The following is a 19,743-nucleotide window of genomic DNA, read 5'->3' as shown; positions in this document are numbered from 1 at the left end:
CCTCCCTCACACAACCTCTCTATATTGTTCTCTCCCTCTCTCTCTCTCTCTCTCCCCCTCTCACCCTTCTCTCTTTGGCCTGTACTCCTGATTGCATTTTGGTTTTAAAAAAAGAAAGTCAAAGATTTTGAGAGGGATTAGTTAAACCCCGCTCACAAGAAGAATAAAAAAATCTGACTTAAATAAGGTTGTTTGGAGATTTACTGGCACATTAGTGCCCCTCTAAACAGAAAATAACAGGGAGGAGACAGGGATATGATGAATATGAGAGAGGAGATCCATCAGAGCCTATTTAATTATTTTTATATAAGCCAAACACTGCCGTCTGAAGAAGAGTCCAGCCATTCTTACTTTGTCACAGTTTGAGGTTGCAATGGGCATCAATGGGAGGGATGGAGGGGGCATTTGGCAATTCCAGTTTGGTTTCAGTAGGTTATTCCTGATCTCTTTGTCGTCAACATTAATTATGGACTTTGGCTCCCAGGTAGGAGGTGTAAAGAGCTTTGTGGAATTAAAGTGTTATAATGTTAGTGTTGATTTGTTGTTGCCTTTTAATGATCTTTTGTGACTTCATTAGCCCCATGGTGTTTACAATACAACTGACTCTGTGTGGTCGCAGCTGAACTGTGGAGTTTTCCAGGACGACAACTGCGTTGACGAAACAATCTGCTCTCCCTCTCACACGCGCCCCTGCTCCAGCCAGTGTTCAGTTGAGCGTAGACTTCCCAAAGAAAGAAATATCACCACTCTCAAAAAAAGACTGCTCCCTACACACAAACCAACTCAAGCTTACCTCAGATAGTCTTTAGCATATCAGGGGCTGAGAAAAGAACAGTAGCTCTGAGGCCGTGTGCTGCTCTTCCATGCAGAAGGCAGAATGCTCTTCCATGCAGAAGGCAGAATGCTCTTCCATGCAGAAGGCAGGATGCTCTTCCATGCAGAAGGCAGGATGCTCTTCCATGCAGAAGGCAGGATGCTCTTCCATGCAGAAGGCAGGATGCTCTTCCATGCAGAAGGCAGGATGCTCTTCCATGCAGAAGGCAGGATGCTCTTCCATGCAGAAGGCAGGATGCTCTTCCATGCAGAAGGCAGGATGCTCTTCCATGCAGAAGGCAGGATGCTCTTCCATGCAGAAGGCAGGATGCTCTTCCATGCAGAAGGCAGGATGCTCTTCCATGCAGAAGGCAGGATGCTCTTCCATGCAGAAGGCAGGATGCTCTTCCATGCAGAAGGCAGGATGCTCTTCCATGCAGAAGGCAGGATGCTCTTCCATGCAGAAGGCAGGATGCTCTTCCATGCAGAAGGCAGGATGCTCTTCCATGCAGAAGGCAGGATGCTCTTCCATGCAGAAGGCAGGATGCTCTTCCATGCAGAAGGCAGGATGCTCTTCCATGCAGAAGGCAGGATGCTCTTCCATGCAGAAGGCAGGATGCTCTTCCATGCAGAAGGCAGGATGCTCTTCCATGCAGAAGGCAGGATGCTCTTCCATGCAGAAGGCAGGATGCTCTTCCATGCAGAAGGCAGGATGCTCTTCCATGCAGAAGGCAGGATGCTCTTCCATGCAGAAGGCAGGATGCTCTTCCATGCAGAAGGCAGGATGCTCTTCCATGCAGAAGGCAGGATGCTCTTCCATGCAGAAGGCAGGATGCTCTTCCATGCAGAAGGCAGGATGCTCTTCCATGCAGAAGGCAGGATGCTCTTCCATGCAGAAGGCAGGATGCTCTTCCATGCAGAAGGCAGGATGCTCTTCCATGCAGAAGGCAGGATGCTCTTCCATGCAGAAGGCAGGATGCTCTTCCATGCAGAAGGCAGGATGCTCTTCCATGCAGAAGGCAGGATGCTCTTCCATGCAGAAGGCAGGATGCTCTTCCATGCAGAAGGCAGGATGCTCTTCCATGCAGAAGGCAGGATGCTCTTCCATGCAGAAGGCAGGATGCTCTTCCATGCAGAAGGCAGGATGCTCTTCCATGCAGAAGGCAGGATCTTCCTCCTCTTCATCTGAAGAGGAGAGGCGAGAAGGATCAGAGGACCAAAATGCGGCAGGGTATGTGTTCATGTTGAATGTTTAATTAAAGAAAGAACTGAACACTGAATACAAAAAACAAAAAACAATAAACAAATAAAGACCGTGAAGCTATCATAAGGACTGTGTTGACACAAGCAACTAACATAGACAATCACCCACAAACAAACAGTGAAACCCAGGCTACCTAAGTATGATTCTCAATCAGAGACAACTAATGACACCTGCCTCTGATTGAGAACCATACTAGGCCGAAACATAGAAATCCCCAAATCATAGAAAAACAAACATAGACTGCCCACCCCAACTCATGCCCTGACCATACTAAATAATGACAAAACAAAGGAAATAAAGGTCCGAACGTGACACTTCCCCACAAAAAAATGTCTCCAAAGCTTTGGGTTTTTACAAAAGTGCTATTAATGATGGTCTCCCTGAACAAGATTGGTAGCCTTGTTCAAGTTAAAAATCCTCAGGACCACCCAGGCTTTACCTATGACTAGCCAGGTAGTTCCCAGTACACTTTTCCCTTCTCATACTAACCTGTGGTCTGTAACTTACAGGTACTGATGCGTGTCCCTGGGGCATCGGCCCTAGTCCATGCATTAGTATGTGGTCTTTGACCCTTGAATGAAAAATATTACGTATCAGTGAACATTCATTTTATTGTCCCTCCTGATAGTAGAAATCAGAGGCACTTCTGTAATAAATCCATGTTATATTGTCAGATACCTGCTATCAACCCTATCACATGCTAAAGAAACACTACGCAGGAAAGTTGTGTGTTGTGTGAGAGAGATGGAGAGTTCTGGAAGAACAGGAGAGCTTGAGCGGCAGGCAGGGGGGGGGGGGTTGTCAGGGCCTAGCTCAGAGCCAATGGGCGTCAGAGATAAAGAGTGTGTGTGTGTGTGTGTGTGTCAGAGAGGGAGCGGGTTTCGTTTCCTTTTACAGCCTCTCTGTGATGCAGCCTCTTTTTTAAAGGAACACCAGCCACACAGCTGTACATGACAGTCTACGGCAGCAGGGACTCTGTTGCTGTTGGACGCCTCAGTGGATCAGAGCGTTCAAAGATTCAAAGAGAGGGAGGTAGAGAGAGAGAGAGAGAGCTGCAGGGAAAGGACAGAACAGGTTCTCTTGGGAAGTGCATTTAAGAAGAATAGCCGATTCAGAGCTGAAGGAGATTTATATGAGACCAGCTCTCCTCTGGGGGTTAAGCTTGGCAGGCCTGCCAGCCTGCCTGATTTCTTTCCTGCTTCCCTTCCTACTGTGTTTCTACTGTGCACTATCTAGCTGGCTCTAATCTCCAGTCTCTCCACGCTGTCTATATTGGAGAGAACCCCTGGGACCATCTACTTGGATTGACGGTCACTACTCAGTATTGTCCTTGGATCAGTTTGGCAGGGCTCCTAAAGGAGAAGATTGACCCAGCTTGTTTCAAGTGCAGATTCTGCAAGGTGAACATTGATGATTGAATCGGGTCTTGTTCAGGCTTGATTAAATCATATCTCGTATTTAGTTGGATATGTACTACTTGGGTTTATACACTATACTTGTGTCCCATCGTGCCCCATGAAGCGATTCGGGAGCCTGAGGGCGAGCAAGAAGAAGAAGGAGCCGGACAGACAGACAGGGAGGAGGCAGTCCGAGCCCCATGACCTCTTGGGAAGCAGTAAGCGGGCAGCATTTGTATACACACTAATACCAATTTGTACTTAAACAGTTACAGTAGATGTGATTTAAAAGCGTAGGTTTGTACATTTAATGCCAAAACTGTGGCAAGTCTTCAGAAAAGCTCAGTGAGTAACTGTGTGTGTGGGAGTGAGTGTGATAGTTTTCTTGGATCTAACATAAAGTCCACTGTCTTCTCAAGGAGCTGGCTTGATGACCGATGTGATACTGGAAGGCTTCAAAAGCTTAGGATGTTGTAATGTCACCAGGGTGTTGATAGCATAAAAAGCCAGGGAAAGATAGTTTCTATTGAGAGGGAGAAAATGCCAGTGAAACAACTAAGGCATTTCAGTTATCTGTTTCTGTAAAATAAGGGAAGATTTTTAAAATGTATTATGACAAAATTTGAAAAACACATTCATGGGCCTGATCTCAACTTGGGGTAGTGCACTCTCACTGTGGGCCATGCTGGCTGGATAGCTAATTTCCTAGAGTGCCTGCAGTTCATTCTTTGGATTGATACTGAGCTCTCTTACGTCCTTTCACCGCGAGGAAAGGATATGCTCCTTCCACATACACTTATTTTTGCCATCAGGGAGTGGAAGATGGTTCCATTGTAAACTAAATCCAGCCATTTACGTAATCACCATGGCTACTGTCAGTGAATGAGAATGGAGTGACAGATTACAGTGTGAAGGCCTGAGATTACAGGAATACTTCTGGGGATGGCCAAAATTTAAAGCCACATTTAGACCGCAGAGACAGTTGCTATTTTGCATTATTGACGTTATGCTTAGGATTTTTTCAATTCACATTTAAAAGTGGAATTAGGTGTTCCTAATTTTTTTGAGTACAAGCGAGAAATATAAATAAAATGAACATAGCAATACAGCATAGGTTTGAAAGTCTGACATGGAAAACATTTGATTAATAAAGATACTACTGTTTCCTCATTAGCTGCCTTGAAATTACTCGACAGCTCTGAAGTTCCTAAAACGCCATGACGATCACCTCAAAGTCTGTAAATAATGTCAAATACGTTTCCTGGTAGATGTGAGGGGTGTCATGTAGTCTTGTCATCTATGCGCTTTCAAATTGCATCCCAAACAAGTGATAAACACAGAGAGCTTTTAAATAACCTTTTGGTTTAACTTCACTTATCGAAGGGCTGACATTTGAACATTTCCTGGCAACACTCCATCTAGTAACAAAACGTGTGTTCATTAGGCACCAAACAGAAGAAAACAGTGTAAAACAGCAAGGAACAACCTGGACCTGGAAATGCTTGCAGTTATTTACAGTAGTTCAGCATCACATAATGCATCACTGATTATTTATTTACTGCCTGTATTTTTTTTTTTTCCAATAGAGGATGATAATTTAAGGTGAGAGGGAAATGTTTGAATACATGAGCTTTGACTGTCCATACTTTGGGTGGGGTGATTGTCTGTTTGTTTTTACAGATTGTATTTAGATTGAAATCTGCATTTGATCCAAACTGGCAACCGGGTGCTTGCAGAGAAATTCAAAACTGTATTAGCACTGTGCTACGACAGAATGTTTGAATGGGTATTCAGTGGAGTTTCGTTTGACATGGAGGAATGCAGTTGTTTTCTGACGTCATTAGGTGGCACTGTTGGCTTCCTTTAGAATTCAAACGTCTTCCTTTTTCAGATGAAGAATCAACAACAGTGAATACATCTTTTGTTGTGTTTTACCAAAATCTATGCGAATGATTACAGTTTATCCCGAGTATAGTGGTGCAGGCCTATGAAAAAGGGTACTGATCGTTGTTTAGTATAATGTGGTCAGGGTATTTGCACACTTTAAAACTGCATCTCTCCTGTCTGGCTGTTGTGTGCAAAGCTCTTTGAGGAATGACATTGGAGGACATAGCAAGTCAGACTCTTACCGTTATGAAAACATAGTGCCATTGATTGATTAGTCAATCAATCAATTTATTGTTCACCTCCCTACTTATGATCACACAATTAAAGTCATTATACGTTGTTATGTAAAGTCTTGTAGGGGCTGGAAAGGTCATAGTTTGTTGCCCCCGCTAGTCATTGAATGTGGTTAGAGGCTATCTTCATTATCCAAATGATTAATGTCTAGCTCTAGGTAGAGTCGAACCAGTAACACTTCTAATACTGTAGGTCTGAATGGGTGACCAGTGACCACTCATCCAAATGATTGAATGTCAAGAATAAGTCAGCAGTATTTCTCCCTTGTAAAACACTGGAGGTGTCACATGGCCGTGTGTGTGTGTGTGCGCGTGTGAAAAGTATAAATCTAACCATCCTATTAGGTTCTGTTTTGGTTAATGCTCCCCCGCCCACCCTGAAATGAATGCTGGTACACCCTGCTGAATGCTCTCGCCTCTCTGTCACCTTACATGACACTGTCGCAGATGGAAACTCCCCAATTGTGCGCTCTCTCTCACTCTCATACATACACTCTGTTACCATGGTTCTCACACCATGACATCCCATGATTCAACTTGTTGATTATATGGCACTGTGATCAAATGAAACCCAGGGGTTGTTTGACTTCTAAGTCATCAGGATTTTTTTCAAGTTTTATTTAAGTATGACACTTTAGGCATGTTGTTTATCATAGCTATAATGGATTACAGTTAAATGCAGACGACCCACACATCCCTGCTAATCCAAATGGATTGTGAGCTGTCAAATAACTAAATTATTGTCTATTTCAGTCAGTTTGTACTGTGCCATTTTATTTTATCAGCTGGCGAGTGCGTCAAGCGAACTGTGCTTATTTATTTCTCTCCATCTGCTTCATGATGTAGCAGTGACTAGGGTTGCAACGGGAGGGTATATTACTTGACACTTTCAATGTTTTTACAAGTTATTCAAGTATAAAATGACCAAAGTTACGATAGATTGCCATAGATTTTATGTCAATTACCCAAATTACTGAAGATTCCGGTAACTTTGGTAAATTACTTGTAGCTTTGCAACGCTAACAGTGACACATCAAATACAAATATAATGGTGCAATGAAGACTCAGACAAGATCATCACAAATAGCTCTACTGCTAGCCAATGAGTTCAACATTTTGAATGCATTGAAATGAGTTATTATACACCCGTCCAATGTCAAGTGTATGGTAACAAAAGGAGACTTTTGGTAGACAGGGGTTGAGTGTTTTTTTTTGTCATAAGCAGTGGCCATTTTAGCATGTAAATCTTAGTCGGGCAAAAACAAACTGTGGGATGCATGCCAGCAAAGCCACTACTCAACACTAAATAATACATTAATTGCACTATACCGGTGACAAACTGTTAGGGCCTACATAAAGCTGTCTCAACAGCAGAGTTCCAACACCTTACCACTGCTACACCTGGCTATCAGCAGAGCCTTGTCTGGCAGCGAAACAGTTCATTCAGCCTCAGTTACTGCCTTTTAAAAAGTCATAGCTGATATGGTTGACTTCCTTAAACAAATGTGGTTTTTACTGACAATTGAAATGTACAAACTATGGCATAAGGGGACGACAAGCGGATAAGATGCAATCTGTAATTTTGATTAAGACATTAAGAGCGAGCTAGGAGGGACGTAGTCAATATAACTATTTGTTCAACACTTTTGTTCTTACAGAGACTGTGAGACTGAGACAGAGACTGTGAGAGATGGAATCTAAAACCAAAATCCAGAAAATCACATTGTATGAATTTTAAGTAATTCATTTGCATTTAATTGCATGACATAAGTATTTGATACATCAGAAAAGCAGAACTTAATATTTGTTACAGAAACCTTTGTTTGCAATTACAGAGATCATACGTTTCCTGTAGTTCTTGACCAGGTTTGCACACACTGCAGCAGGGATTTTGGCCCACTCCTCCACCTCCATACAGACCTTCTCCAGATCCTTCAGGTTTCGGGGCTGTCGCTGGGCAATACGGACTTTCAGCTCCCTCCAAAGATTTTCTATTGGGTTCAGGTCTGGAGACTGGCTAGGCCACTCCAGGACCTTGAGATGCTTCTTACGGAGCCACTCCTTAGTTGCCCTGGTTGTGTGTTTTGGGTCGTTGTCATACTGGAAGACCCAGCCACGATCCATCTTCAATGCTCTTACTGAGGGAAGGAGGTTGTTGGCCAAGATCTTGCGATACATGGCCCCATCCATCCTCCCCTCAATACGGTGCAGTCGTCCTGTCCCCTTTGCAGAAAAGCATCCCCAAAGAATGATGTTTCCACCTCCATGCTTCACGGTTGGGATGGTGTTCTTGGGGTTGTACTCATCCTTCTTTTTCCTCCACAAACAGCAAGTGGAGTTTAGATCAAAAAGCTCTATTTTTGTCTCATCAGACCATTCCTCCTCTGGATCATCCAGATGGTCATTGGCAAACTTCAGACGGGCCTAGACATGCGCTGGCTTAAGCAGGGGGACCTTGCGTGCGCTGCAGGATTTTAATCCATGACAGCGTAGTGTGTTACTAATGGTTTTCTTTGAGACTGTGGTCCCAGCTCTCTTCAGGTCATTGACCAGGTCCTGCCGTGTAGTTCTGGGCTGATCCCTCACATTCCTCATGATCATTGATGCCCCATGAGGTGAGGTCTTGCATGGAGCCCCAGACCGAGGGTGATTGACCGTCATCTTGAACTTCTTCCATTTTCTAATAATTGCGCCAACAGTTGTTGCCTTCTCACCAAGCTGCTTGTCCTGTAGCCCATCCCAGCCTTGAGCAGGTCTACAATTTTATCCCTGATGTCCTTACACAGCTCTCTGGTCTTGGCCATTGTGGAGAGGTTGGAGTCTGTTTGATTGAGTGTGTGGACAGGTGTTTTTTATACAGGTAACTAGTTCAAAAAGGTGCCATTAATACAGGTAATGAGTGGAGAACAGGAGGGCTTCTTAAAGAAAAATGAACAGGTCTGTGAGAGCTGGAATTCATACTGGTTGGTAGGTGATGAAATACTTATGTCATGCAATGAAATGCAAATTAATTACTTAAAAATCATACAGTGTGATTTTCAGGATTTTTGTTTTAGATTCCGTCTCTCTCACAGTTGAAGTGTATCTATGATAAAAAATGACAGACCTCTACATGCTTTGTAAGTAGGAAACACTGCAGATTTGGCAGGTTATCAAATACTTGTTATCCCCACTGTATATTTTGTATTACTTTCTTAGCTACAGTATACATATTTCCCTGGCATATTACATAATTTATCCTCCAGCATACAATAAATGTTTGTATTCACCTTTTTTTGTATTGTATTAGGATCCTCATTAGCTGTTGCAAAATCAGCAGCTACTCTTCCTGGGGTCCACACAAAACATGCATAATACAGAACATCAATAGACAAGAACAGCTCCAGGACAGAACTACATCATTTTTTTTTAAAGGCACACATAGTTTGTGTATGTATTGACATGTAGGCTATCTGGGGTCAAATAGGGGAGAGGCATTGTGCCATGAGGTGTTGCTTTATCTGTTTTTTTAAACCGTTTTTTTTTTTTGCAATATGAGATGGAAGAAGGTTCCACGCAATAAGGGCTCTATATAATACTGTACGCTTTCTTGAATTTGTTCTGGATTCGGGGACTGTGAAAAGACCCCTGATGGCATGTCTGGTGGAATAAGTGTGTGTGTCAGAGCTGTTTGTAAGTTGACTATGTAAACAATTTGGGATTTCCAACACATTGTTTCTTATAAAAATAAGTGATGCAGTCAGTCTCTCCGCAACTCTTACCCAAGAGAGACTGGCATGCATAGTATTTATATCAGCCCTCTGATTACAATGAGAGCAAAAAGTGCCGCTCTGTTCTGGGCCAGCTGCATCTTAACTAGGTCTTTCCTTGCAGCACTGGACCACACAACTGGACAATCATCAAGATTAGACAAAACTAGAGCCTGCAGAACTTGCTTTTTGGAGTGTGGTGTCAAAAAAGCAGAGCATCTCTTTATTACGGACAGACCTCTCCCCATCTTTACAATCATTGATCTATATGTTTTGACCTTGACAGTTTACAATCTAAGGTAACGCCAAGTAATTTAGTCTCCTCAACTTGTTCAACAGCCCACCATTCATTACCAGAGTAAGCTGAGGTCTAGAATTTGTACCAAATACAATGCTCTTAGTTTTAGAGATGTTTGGGACCAGTTTATTATTGGCCACCCATTCCAAACCAGACTGCAACTCTTTGTTAAGGATTTCAGTGACTTCATTAGCTGTGGTTGCTGATGTGCATATGGTTGAATCATCAGCATACATGGACACACTTGCTTTGTTTAATGCCAATGGCACGTCATTGGTGAAAATAAAAAAGAGTAGAGGGCCTAGAGATCTGCCCTGCGGTACACCACACTTTTCACTTGAACAGGAAGGTGGCGCGGTGGTCCTTCGGGGGCATATTTTGTCATCAAAGTCTGCAATTCTCTGGATTTATGGTTCTTTCAAGACAACTGGTCGAATCATGATGACGTTAGTGATCTTCAGCTCGCAGCTCTAGAAAGTGGCCCGAGTTCCGGATTTACAATTTCAAGTTGAATGAAAGTTCAAAATGTATTTTCCCAGTCGTAGCTATTTTTCCCCGAGTTCCCAGTTGTCTTGAATTCACTACAGTCAGATTTTGTAGTTCCGAGTTAAGTTGTTTTGAACGGGGCACAAATCATGCTTTATTGACAGCATGGCCAATGTTGAATGTTAATCATTTTAAACTAGGAAAAGAGACCCTTCATCATAGACTTGGTACCACACAGCCACTCCACTGAATAGCAGGCTAATAACTGCTTTGCAATGTTTGCAGGTAGCCACTGATTCCTTCCAAACCACTCATTGTTGAATTTGAGATTTCCAACTTGTTGTGTAATGTTTATTTATGTCCAATGGCCGATGAGCACCGATACGTTTTATCTATATTTTCTCCATTATTTATCTTCATATGACAAGGATTAAAAAGGATTTGCCAGTAGATTGTCGACTTGATTCATGATGATGACTGCTAGCTAAGTTTTTGAAAGTATGATGATCAGTCCAATCAAAGCTACTGTAGATATAACGTGATTTGATGTAATTTTATCTGTGGCCAATTATCTTGAGCCTTCTTGGAAGGGCACTTCTAATGTAACTCTATGGCAGCACCCAAGGGGCTATGATTTTCGAGGTCTACCCTTGGACTTGGAGGTGACGTCGTGTCCTCATGAGTGACAGAACACTGAGCCAATCACGGCACAATTCTCCATATTTTCTGCTGGCTTGCCCCACCACCACAGAAAGCACTGAGCTAGGCTGAAACTCCTGCATTGGAGCTGACTTACTCAAGAAAACAAAAAAGAGACCATGTTTCTAGCAGCTTTATTAACTCAATGATATATATATACTTTTTTTTTTTACATTGTTTGCAAACTGATATGTGACACGAATGAATGCCAAAATAACATGCAAAACAGGCAAGCCCCCCCCCCCCCCTCCAAATGACAGGTCACCACTGGTCATGAGTGTTACTTAAAGGCAAATTATGCCGAAATGGAGAGCAATTTTTTTGTTCAAGTGAATAATTCCAGCTCCTTAATTACCAGTGAAGAAGACACTTGAAACCAGCCCTTTAAAGTGCCCTTTGAAGTGTGTAAAGTGCTCTGTAGTAGAGTTCAATTGGTGCCACTGCTATTCACGTGAATTAACTGTTAATTTGTTTTAATGTGTTTATAATATATTTAATAGTGTGTTTATAATTCCATCATAGGGTGATTTAGTCCAACTGCTTTATTCACAAGAATGTCCAATTCCACATCAAACAAATAGAGATGCATGTAATGTATTGGCATCAAAACCTTCTTGTGACATCTTGTTGTTATGATGCCCACAGATACTACAGTGACATAGGGACATGAATGCAAATATAAAACCTGAGTGAGATGGAGGTAGGGATGTTGACAGACAGAGAGACATGGGGGGCAGCAAGCTGTCGTTTCTGTCAGACAAGCCAGACACATGCTGTGAGAGTGTGAGGCTAGCAGATGTTTCATAGATCACACAACCATGGCGAGAAGAATTCGAGATTAGTCGACACATGGAAAACATCATGGCGCAGTAAACAATATTACCTATATTTCCAGTGGTTGCCTTGCTGCATAGCAGACAATAAATAATTTCAACTGTGCAATTAACCTTTCTTGTAATTACCCAGGTGATGGAACATGTAGGCCAGCACACATTATTAAAAAAGACAGACAAAAGGCCAAATTAGTAAGAATCCGCTTTTTTTTCCATTTTCACCTAAAATGACATACCCAAATCTAACTGCCTGTAGCTCAGGACCGGAAGCAAGGATATGCATATATGCAAAAAAATATGAAGAAAAAAATATATACATTTTACAAAATAACATGGGTATCTATTTACACACTTTCAATATTTGGAAGATCCTCAGTCCTCTATAAAATCAAATTGATTTATATAGCCCTTCGTACATCAGCTAATATCTCAAAGTGCTGTACAGAAACCCAACCTATAACCACAAACAGCAAGCAATGCAGGTGTAGAAGCATGGTGGCTAGGAAAAACTCCCTAGAAAGGCCAAAACCTAGGAAGAAACCTAGAGCAACCAGGCTATGAGGGGTGGCCAGTTCTCTTCTGGCTGTGCCGGGTGGAGATTATAACAGAACATGGCCGAGATTTTCAAACGTTCATAGATGACCAGCAGGGTCAAATAATAATCACAGTAGTTGTAGAGGATGCAACAGGACAGCACCTCGAGTAAATATGAACAGTTTAGGGTTCCATAGCCGCAGGCAGAACAGTTGAAACTGGAACAGCAGCAAGGCCAGGTGGACTGGGGACAGCAAGGAGTCATCATGCCAGGTAGTCCTGATGCATGGTCCTAGGGCTCAGGTCCTCTGAGAGAGAGAGAGAGAGAGAGATAGAGAATTAGAGAGAGCATACTTAAATTCACACAGGACACCGGATAAGACAGAAGAAGTACTCCAGATATAACAAACTGACCCTAGCCCCCCGAAACAAACTACTGCAGCATAAATACTGGAGGCTGAGACAGGAGGGGTCAGGAGACACTGTGGCCCCATCCGATGAGACAAGGCCAAATAGGAAGGATATAACATCACCCACTTTGCCAAAGCTCTACACAATATTGTGCTGCTGAGGTATAATAAACAGATATATATACTTGAAAATAGATTGCCCCGTCTACAATTTGATCGATTATTAACGTTTAAAAATACCTAAAGTTGTATATATATATACTTTATACTATATATTGTACTATATATACTTTATATATAAATATAATATATTAATATATAAATAAATATAATATATATTATATTTATATATATATATTATATATATATATTTATATATTAATATATTATATTTATTTATATATTAATATATTATATTTATATATAATATATAATATATATTATATTTATTTATATTAATATATTATATATATATATTATATTATATATATATATATTTATATATATATATATATTATATTATATATATATTATATAATATATTTATATATTATATATATATATATATATATATCTATATAGAGTACAGGGAACATAAGGTTGAATATATTATTATAGATCTACTGTCTCTTTTATATTATGACATTTCAGCTAGATCTACTGTATCTATTATATTACAACAGACCAGCTGTATCTACTGTCTCCATTTCACTTTGGCCATTGTTGTGGGCCTGCCCTCCCCTCAACAGCCTCAAATAGGCTATTTCATGTGGGTTGGGGTGGGGCGGCAAACACATTTCATCACTTTTCATTGCATCATTTCATCACATTACATTTTTATACATTGCTTCTAAAATTTAAAAAATCACAAATAATATTTTATATTATTAATTTCAAACAAGGGCATTAGCATGAGAATAACTTACCAGTCCAAAACGGTGACATTGTTCCTCTTCTGCAGGCACCGTTACAGATTATACACAGTGGCTACAACGGTGTCCTCTCCGTTCAAAAAATATTCCTCCACTTGGGAATCGCTAAATTAATCGTCCTACAACAATCTCTGTCTCACTTTTCCGATCAATTTCTTCTAAAATTGTGTGTACATCTGTATATCTAGAATTAGATTTAGCTTTCCCTGACTTAGACGCCATACTGATTGATATATAAACAGCTGAATCTGCGCGTTTACCAAAACAACGCTGTGTGTAAAATGCATAGCTCCTTCCGGAATAAAACTTCAATAGCGAATTACTCTCTTTACGCTGGAGTTTACGACATGGGTTGGTCTTCCAACACACAACCATTGCATATTGCCATTTACCTCAGCTCATTGGCTATCTACCCAGCTAGATTTCAAGACGATCAGTGGTCATTGGGTTAAAATACAGTCAATCAACGAAACAGTGGTCCTATCATTGGTGCACAGTGATGTCATTACTTGTTGTCTTCAAATCGGTTTCTTTCAGTCAATATGTCCCGCGAAATGGCCCATCAGGTTTGGTTGTGTTACAAACAAACCAGTTGATTGCAATGAAACCAAACATGACTGGAAAAGTCCCGTTTTGTGTGGGTTATTTACCTGGAATGTGACGTCGAAAATGGAATGAGACGGAATTCACGACACAAGCGGTTCACAAAATGTTTTGGGTTAGGCTATAAAAATGGATTTTATCAAACAAAAGATCATTCATTGTGTAACAATTAGCATTGGGATTGCAAACGGACGAAGATCGTCAAAAGTAAACTATTTATTTTAATGCAGTTTGGGATTTTGTTACGCCTGTGCTGGTTGAAATAGTTGTTTTTTATGGGGCTCTATCCTCAGATAATTGCATCGTATTCTTTCGCAGTAAATCCTTTTTTAAATCTGACAACGCAGTTGGATTAGCAAGATTCTAGGCTTTCGATACATGTGAGACACTTTTATTTTTATGAATGTTTAATATGACTATTTATGTAGCGATCACCGTATGTTGTGGAATTTCAGCCCGCTACTGGGTTCCATGCTCAGAGAGGTTCACTTCTTATGGTATAGGGGAAGGTTGCGTCCCACTTGGAGAAAAAAACAGGGAAAATGCAGCGCGGCAAATTCAAAAATTATATAAAAATCTAACTTTCATTAAATCACACATGTAAGATACTCAATTAAAGCTACACTCGTTGTGAATCCAGCCAACATGTCAGATTTTAAAAAGCTTTTCAGCAAAAGCATAATAAGCTATTATCTGATGATAGCACAATGTCAACAAAGAGAGTAGCATATTTCAACCCTGCAGGCGCTACACAAAACACTGAAATCAAATATAAAACATGCATTACCTTTGACGAGCTTCTTTTGTTGGCACTCCAATATGTCCCATAAACATCACAATTGGTCCTTTTGTTCGATCAATTCCGTCCATATATATCCAAATGACCATTTATTTGACGCGTTTGATCCAGAAAAAAAAGTTTCCACAAAACGCAACGTCACTACAAAATATTTCAAAACTTGCCTATAAACCTTGCCAAAATATTTCAAACTACTTTTGTAATACAACTTTAGGTATTTTTAAACGTTAATAATCGATCAAATTGTAGACGGGGCAATCTATTTTCAAAACAGGAAGTTAACAATCCATGTTCCTTTTTTACGTCTTGCGCAACTCTCAATAGTGTAACGTTGTTCCTGGATGTGCTTCTTCTTCGTTGCACAAATGAATAACCTCAACCAAATTCCAAAGAATGGTGAATTCCAGTGGAAGTGGTAGGAACTGAAAACAGGTTCCTAAGAAATATCCCTTGGCAATGAGAAGTCAGGGAACAGTCAGAGGCAAATAAAATAATTCTGAACAGTTAGTCCTCTGGGTTTTGCCTGCTACATAAGTTCTGTTATACTCACAAACATGATTCAAACAGGTTTAGAAACTTCAGACTGTTTTCTATCCATCTACTAATAATATGCATATCTTATATTCCTGGCATGAGTAGCAGGAAGTTGAAATTGGGTATGCTATTTATCCAAAAGTGAAAATGCTGCCCCCTATACCTTAAGAGGTTTTAATACACAACAAGGAGTTCTCATTTGCATGATTCAGGCAGTTTATGCAAAACTCTTTGAAATAGTTACACTCCTGCCCTTATGGAGAAGTCTATTATGACCTTTAGAGTAATCCAAAATATCATTAGTTAGATAGCTAAAATGGTGTCTCCCTCCCATCTCCCTCTCCCTGCATCCCTCTCCTCATAATGCTTGCTTCTAGCCTGGGAAGCTGTGTACACTGGTCCACAGCCTAAAGGGAACCTGTCCTATTTCTCTTGCAGTTGTGTGTAGCACCGACCGAGAGACAGAGCGAATGGATGGCTTGGTGTAGGACAACCTGATGTCCGTTCTGCTGTGTTAAAGGGAGTTTTAATGCCTTGCTGCTCACCAATGGAGTTTACTACCAATGTATTCTCCATAGAGCTCCGACAGCTCTGGGAATCCATCTCTAGGGTTACAGCAAATGTTTTGAAAGCTAATGGCATGGCTTAAATAGTATGTAGGAAACTGTAGGAAATTACATCTTTATTTATTAATTGACGCAGATCATGCGACACACACACACACACAATCACTTACAGGTTTCACTTTAGACCTCATTGTAATGCCGTTCAAGTCTTCTGCTGGGGAGGACTACATTACAACCCTACAGAACCTACCCGTATATCACCCTACAGAACCTACCCGTATTTCACCCTACAGTACCTAACCGTATTCTGTGCACTCTGCAACACATATTTCATTGTGAATTTGGTCAGGTCATCAAAAAAGTTACATATTGCTGCTTTAAAATGTCCTGCATTGCTGGAATGTTCTCCTGCAACAGGGTGATCAAATTAAGATCCTACATCTATACTAGTCTATACATGTGCCTAACCCCGTACCTCTTTACACTCGTACCAAAATAGCAGATTTGGACCTTGATAAGCGCCTAAATTGTAACGCCATGGCTGTAGCCTACAGTAACATGCTATACATGACATCAGAGCGCAAGGTCTTCCGCTTCACAGCCAGTATTGTTTTGACTGACAGCGGTTTTGAACTTGAACAAGAAGTTTCCCCCATCCCTCCCACTAATTGGGAATCTTTTGCAAATGTTTTGTTGTCCAAGTGAGAGAAAAACATGTAGAGGCGCCTGTTTCTCAAACTAGACACTCGAATGTACCTCATGCTCAGTTGTGCACCGGGACCTTCCACTCCTCTTTCTATTCTGGTTAGAGCCAGTTTGCGCTGTTCTGTGAAGGGAGTAGTACATAGCATGGTACAGGATTTTCAGTTTCTTGGCAATTTCTTGCATGGAATAGCATTCATTTCTCAGAACAAGAATAGACTGATGATTTTCAGAAGAAAGTTCTTTGCTTCTGGCCCTTTTGAGCCTGTAATCGAACCCACAAATGCTGATGCTCAAAAATACTAATGAAGGCCAGTTTTATTGCTGGCCTTTTTTAGTCTAATGAAGGCCAGTTTTATTGCTTCTTTAAACACAACAACCATTTTCAGCTGTGCTAGCATAATTGCAAAAGGGTTTTCTAATGATCAATTAGCCTTTTAAAATGATAAACTTGGATTAGCTAGCACAACGTGTCATTGGAACACAGGAGTGATGGTTGCTGATAATGGGCCTCTATACGCCTATGTAGATATTCCATAAAAAATAGTTTCCAGCTACAATAGTAATTTACAATATTAACAACATCTATACCGTATTTGATGTTATTTTAATGGACAAAAAATTTGCTTTTCTTTCAAAAACAAGGACATTTCTAAGTGACCCCAAACTTTTGAACGTTAGTGTATATAATATATATTGTTACTGCTCGACTAAAACAATCTCAGTCGACCAATAGCCTAACGACCAAACAATCGACCAGTCGACTAATTGGGGTCAGCCCTAATACAGTGTCAACGTTTATGATCACTATGCTTGATATACAGTTACAAGATGCCCTGGGTTGTTCTGAACACAATGAGCCTATGTTTGTCGTATTGAGAATAAATTTGGCGTTGAAAACGCATCTGAATGCACTTGTGACTATTCTTTGCGCACCAAAATTACGATCTGCTTCTCTGAATTGCCCTGTGAAAGCCTAACACAGTAAGATCCTATTTTGTAACTTAGCTAGCCATGTTGGCAATAGAACACGCTTTCAAATTATGCCCACCTGACCAGATTGCGATTTATAATGGAGCTTTTTTGGTATGCGTTAACAACAACAGTAATTGTGTGATGGCAGGGATGCAGGGTTGTGTTCCTCACAAAATAACTACAAGTGTTCTTGCTCTAGTTCCTCCACAGCACAGCTAGGAGAGCTCAAAATAGCTCCTTATAGTTCAAGACTCTTCTTTGAGTCATAAAAGTGCATTGAAATTACGTAGGAACTGTGCACCCTTCGGAGAGGTGTGGCCCCTTGGAGACACCAGTTAGTCCTCTCACTCAAACCCTTGTCATTACTTTGTCTTATGTTGCACCTACCCCACATTTACCATGAATTTTCTTATTGTGTTATTGAATGTGTCCAGAATATTTTCAGATTGTGTCATCAAATGCGGGAAAGTACAGTAAATGTAAAATGCACATGAAATCAACAGTGTAACGTTTGGGTTCAGTCTTGTGTAAGATTAACTGTTTTGTCCTCATATTTAGTCTAATAATTTCCCCATAATCTCCAAACTGTTACTTTTTGATTCCTACCATGGTTATACATTAGAATTTAGCCCTATCCATATAGGCCAATTCCCACGAGTGTAAAGGCTTAAAAGTCTGGTTAAGTGCCTAGAGGACTTTATTGATTATGCTTGGGCTCATCAAGGAAGATGTACTGCATCATCTGCATGTCAATAAGGTTGTGTTAGATTAGAACCTCTGGGAGTAAGAGGTGATTAGTGGTACCTACTCCCTGTAAATTCCTGTTTTGTTGGATAGCCAGAAAGGAGGATGTGTGTATGCCATGCATGTGATGAGAAGGTAACTAGTATGACAGTAGCTCATTAGTATAATATGGACTTTCTCTTCACACTTGACTGTTTAAATGGTGTGTCTGTCTTTTTTTTTAAACCTCTTCTTGAACATCTCTCTAAGGGCTATGTTGTTATAAATTTAAGATGTCTTTTGATCTAGCTCTGTCCTTTTGAATTCGAAGTTGAAAGGTGATCATCCCTCCTGGCTTTGTTACAGTGTAAAAATGCTTGCTACAGCAATAAATTATCCTCTCTGTGGGGTTTTAAATAACTTTCCAGCTATTTTTTGTCTCTGAACTCCATTACTGCTGGTGTAGAATTACATAATCTTCTCTGAATCTTCTGAATAACCTACAGGCTGACTTTGACTGTATATTGCATTCAAAAAAATACATATAGAAGTGACAGGAGAATCTGATTAACATCTCCAAGCTCTGTCCACGTCACCAAAATAATGTTGTCTCAACTTGCAAAAAGACAGCACTACAGGTTTATTCCCTATCTATCTCATTCTGAATCCTTGCTAAATGTTCAATTATGTTCAATGTTCAATCAGATAACACCCCATCTGTGGTTCCTTGCATAGTGGCACTCTGGATGCCCATCGCCCTCAGACATGTTAGATTACGGCAGAAAGATCCTCAGGTCTTTTTCATACTGAAAGTCTAATCCACCTCTTGTTCCCGTTCTTCGTTTCTCCTTAGCCTCCGGGATCTCCTCGCCCCCCTCAACTCCTCCGACTCAGGCCGCCAAGCAGCCGCCGGCGTTCCCGCTTGAGGCCTATCGGAGCGAGCCGGAGAGGCTGGAGGCACGGATGCGCTCCTACTCATCCCCGCCAGACACCGGGCAGCGCTTCAGTCTACGCTGCTCCAAACCACCCATGACTCCCTCCGCCCCCATCGCTAACTCACGATCACGACCAGTGAGTACTACCCCACTGATTAAAAACTAGTTGAAATAGGGTGCATCTGAATAGTCTGAAGCAGATTCTTCTTCTTCAACTGCACTGATCTGACCATAAAGGATAGGCAAAAGCAATACTGCAATGGTCAGATCAGTGCAGATTAAGGAAAGGAGATGAGGAGAGGAAGCTACTT

General features: G+C 41.0%; 1 protein-coding gene across 4 annotated transcripts in view; it reads left to right on the top strand.

Annotated features, from left to right (window-relative positions):
- Window positions 1–19,743, top strand: part of LOC109899299 (5'-AMP-activated protein kinase subunit gamma-2) — a 104,430-nt gene that overhangs the window by 50,959 nt on the left and 33,728 nt on the right. For 2 of the 4 annotated variants that reach the window (XM_031836260.1, XM_031836259.1), the window contains one exon: window positions 19,351–19,568. In XM_031836260.1, coding sequence (XP_031692120.1) covers window positions 19,351–19,568 — 218 coding nt within the window. Of the gene's footprint in view, window positions 1–3,070; window positions 3,693–19,350; window positions 19,569–19,743 lie in introns of those variants that run through there. The other 2 variants (XM_031836261.1, XM_031836262.1) reach the window with 2 other exon arrangements.

This window comes from Oncorhynchus kisutch, linkage group LG11 (assembly GCF_002021735.2).
Source record: "Oncorhynchus kisutch isolate 150728-3 linkage group LG11, Okis_V2, whole genome shotgun sequence".
NCBI classification, from domain to species: Eukaryota; Metazoa; Chordata; class Actinopteri; order Salmoniformes; family Salmonidae; genus Oncorhynchus; species Oncorhynchus kisutch.
Note: the sequence above shows the minus strand (reverse complement) of the source record. Positions and strands in the feature narration are given on the sequence as shown.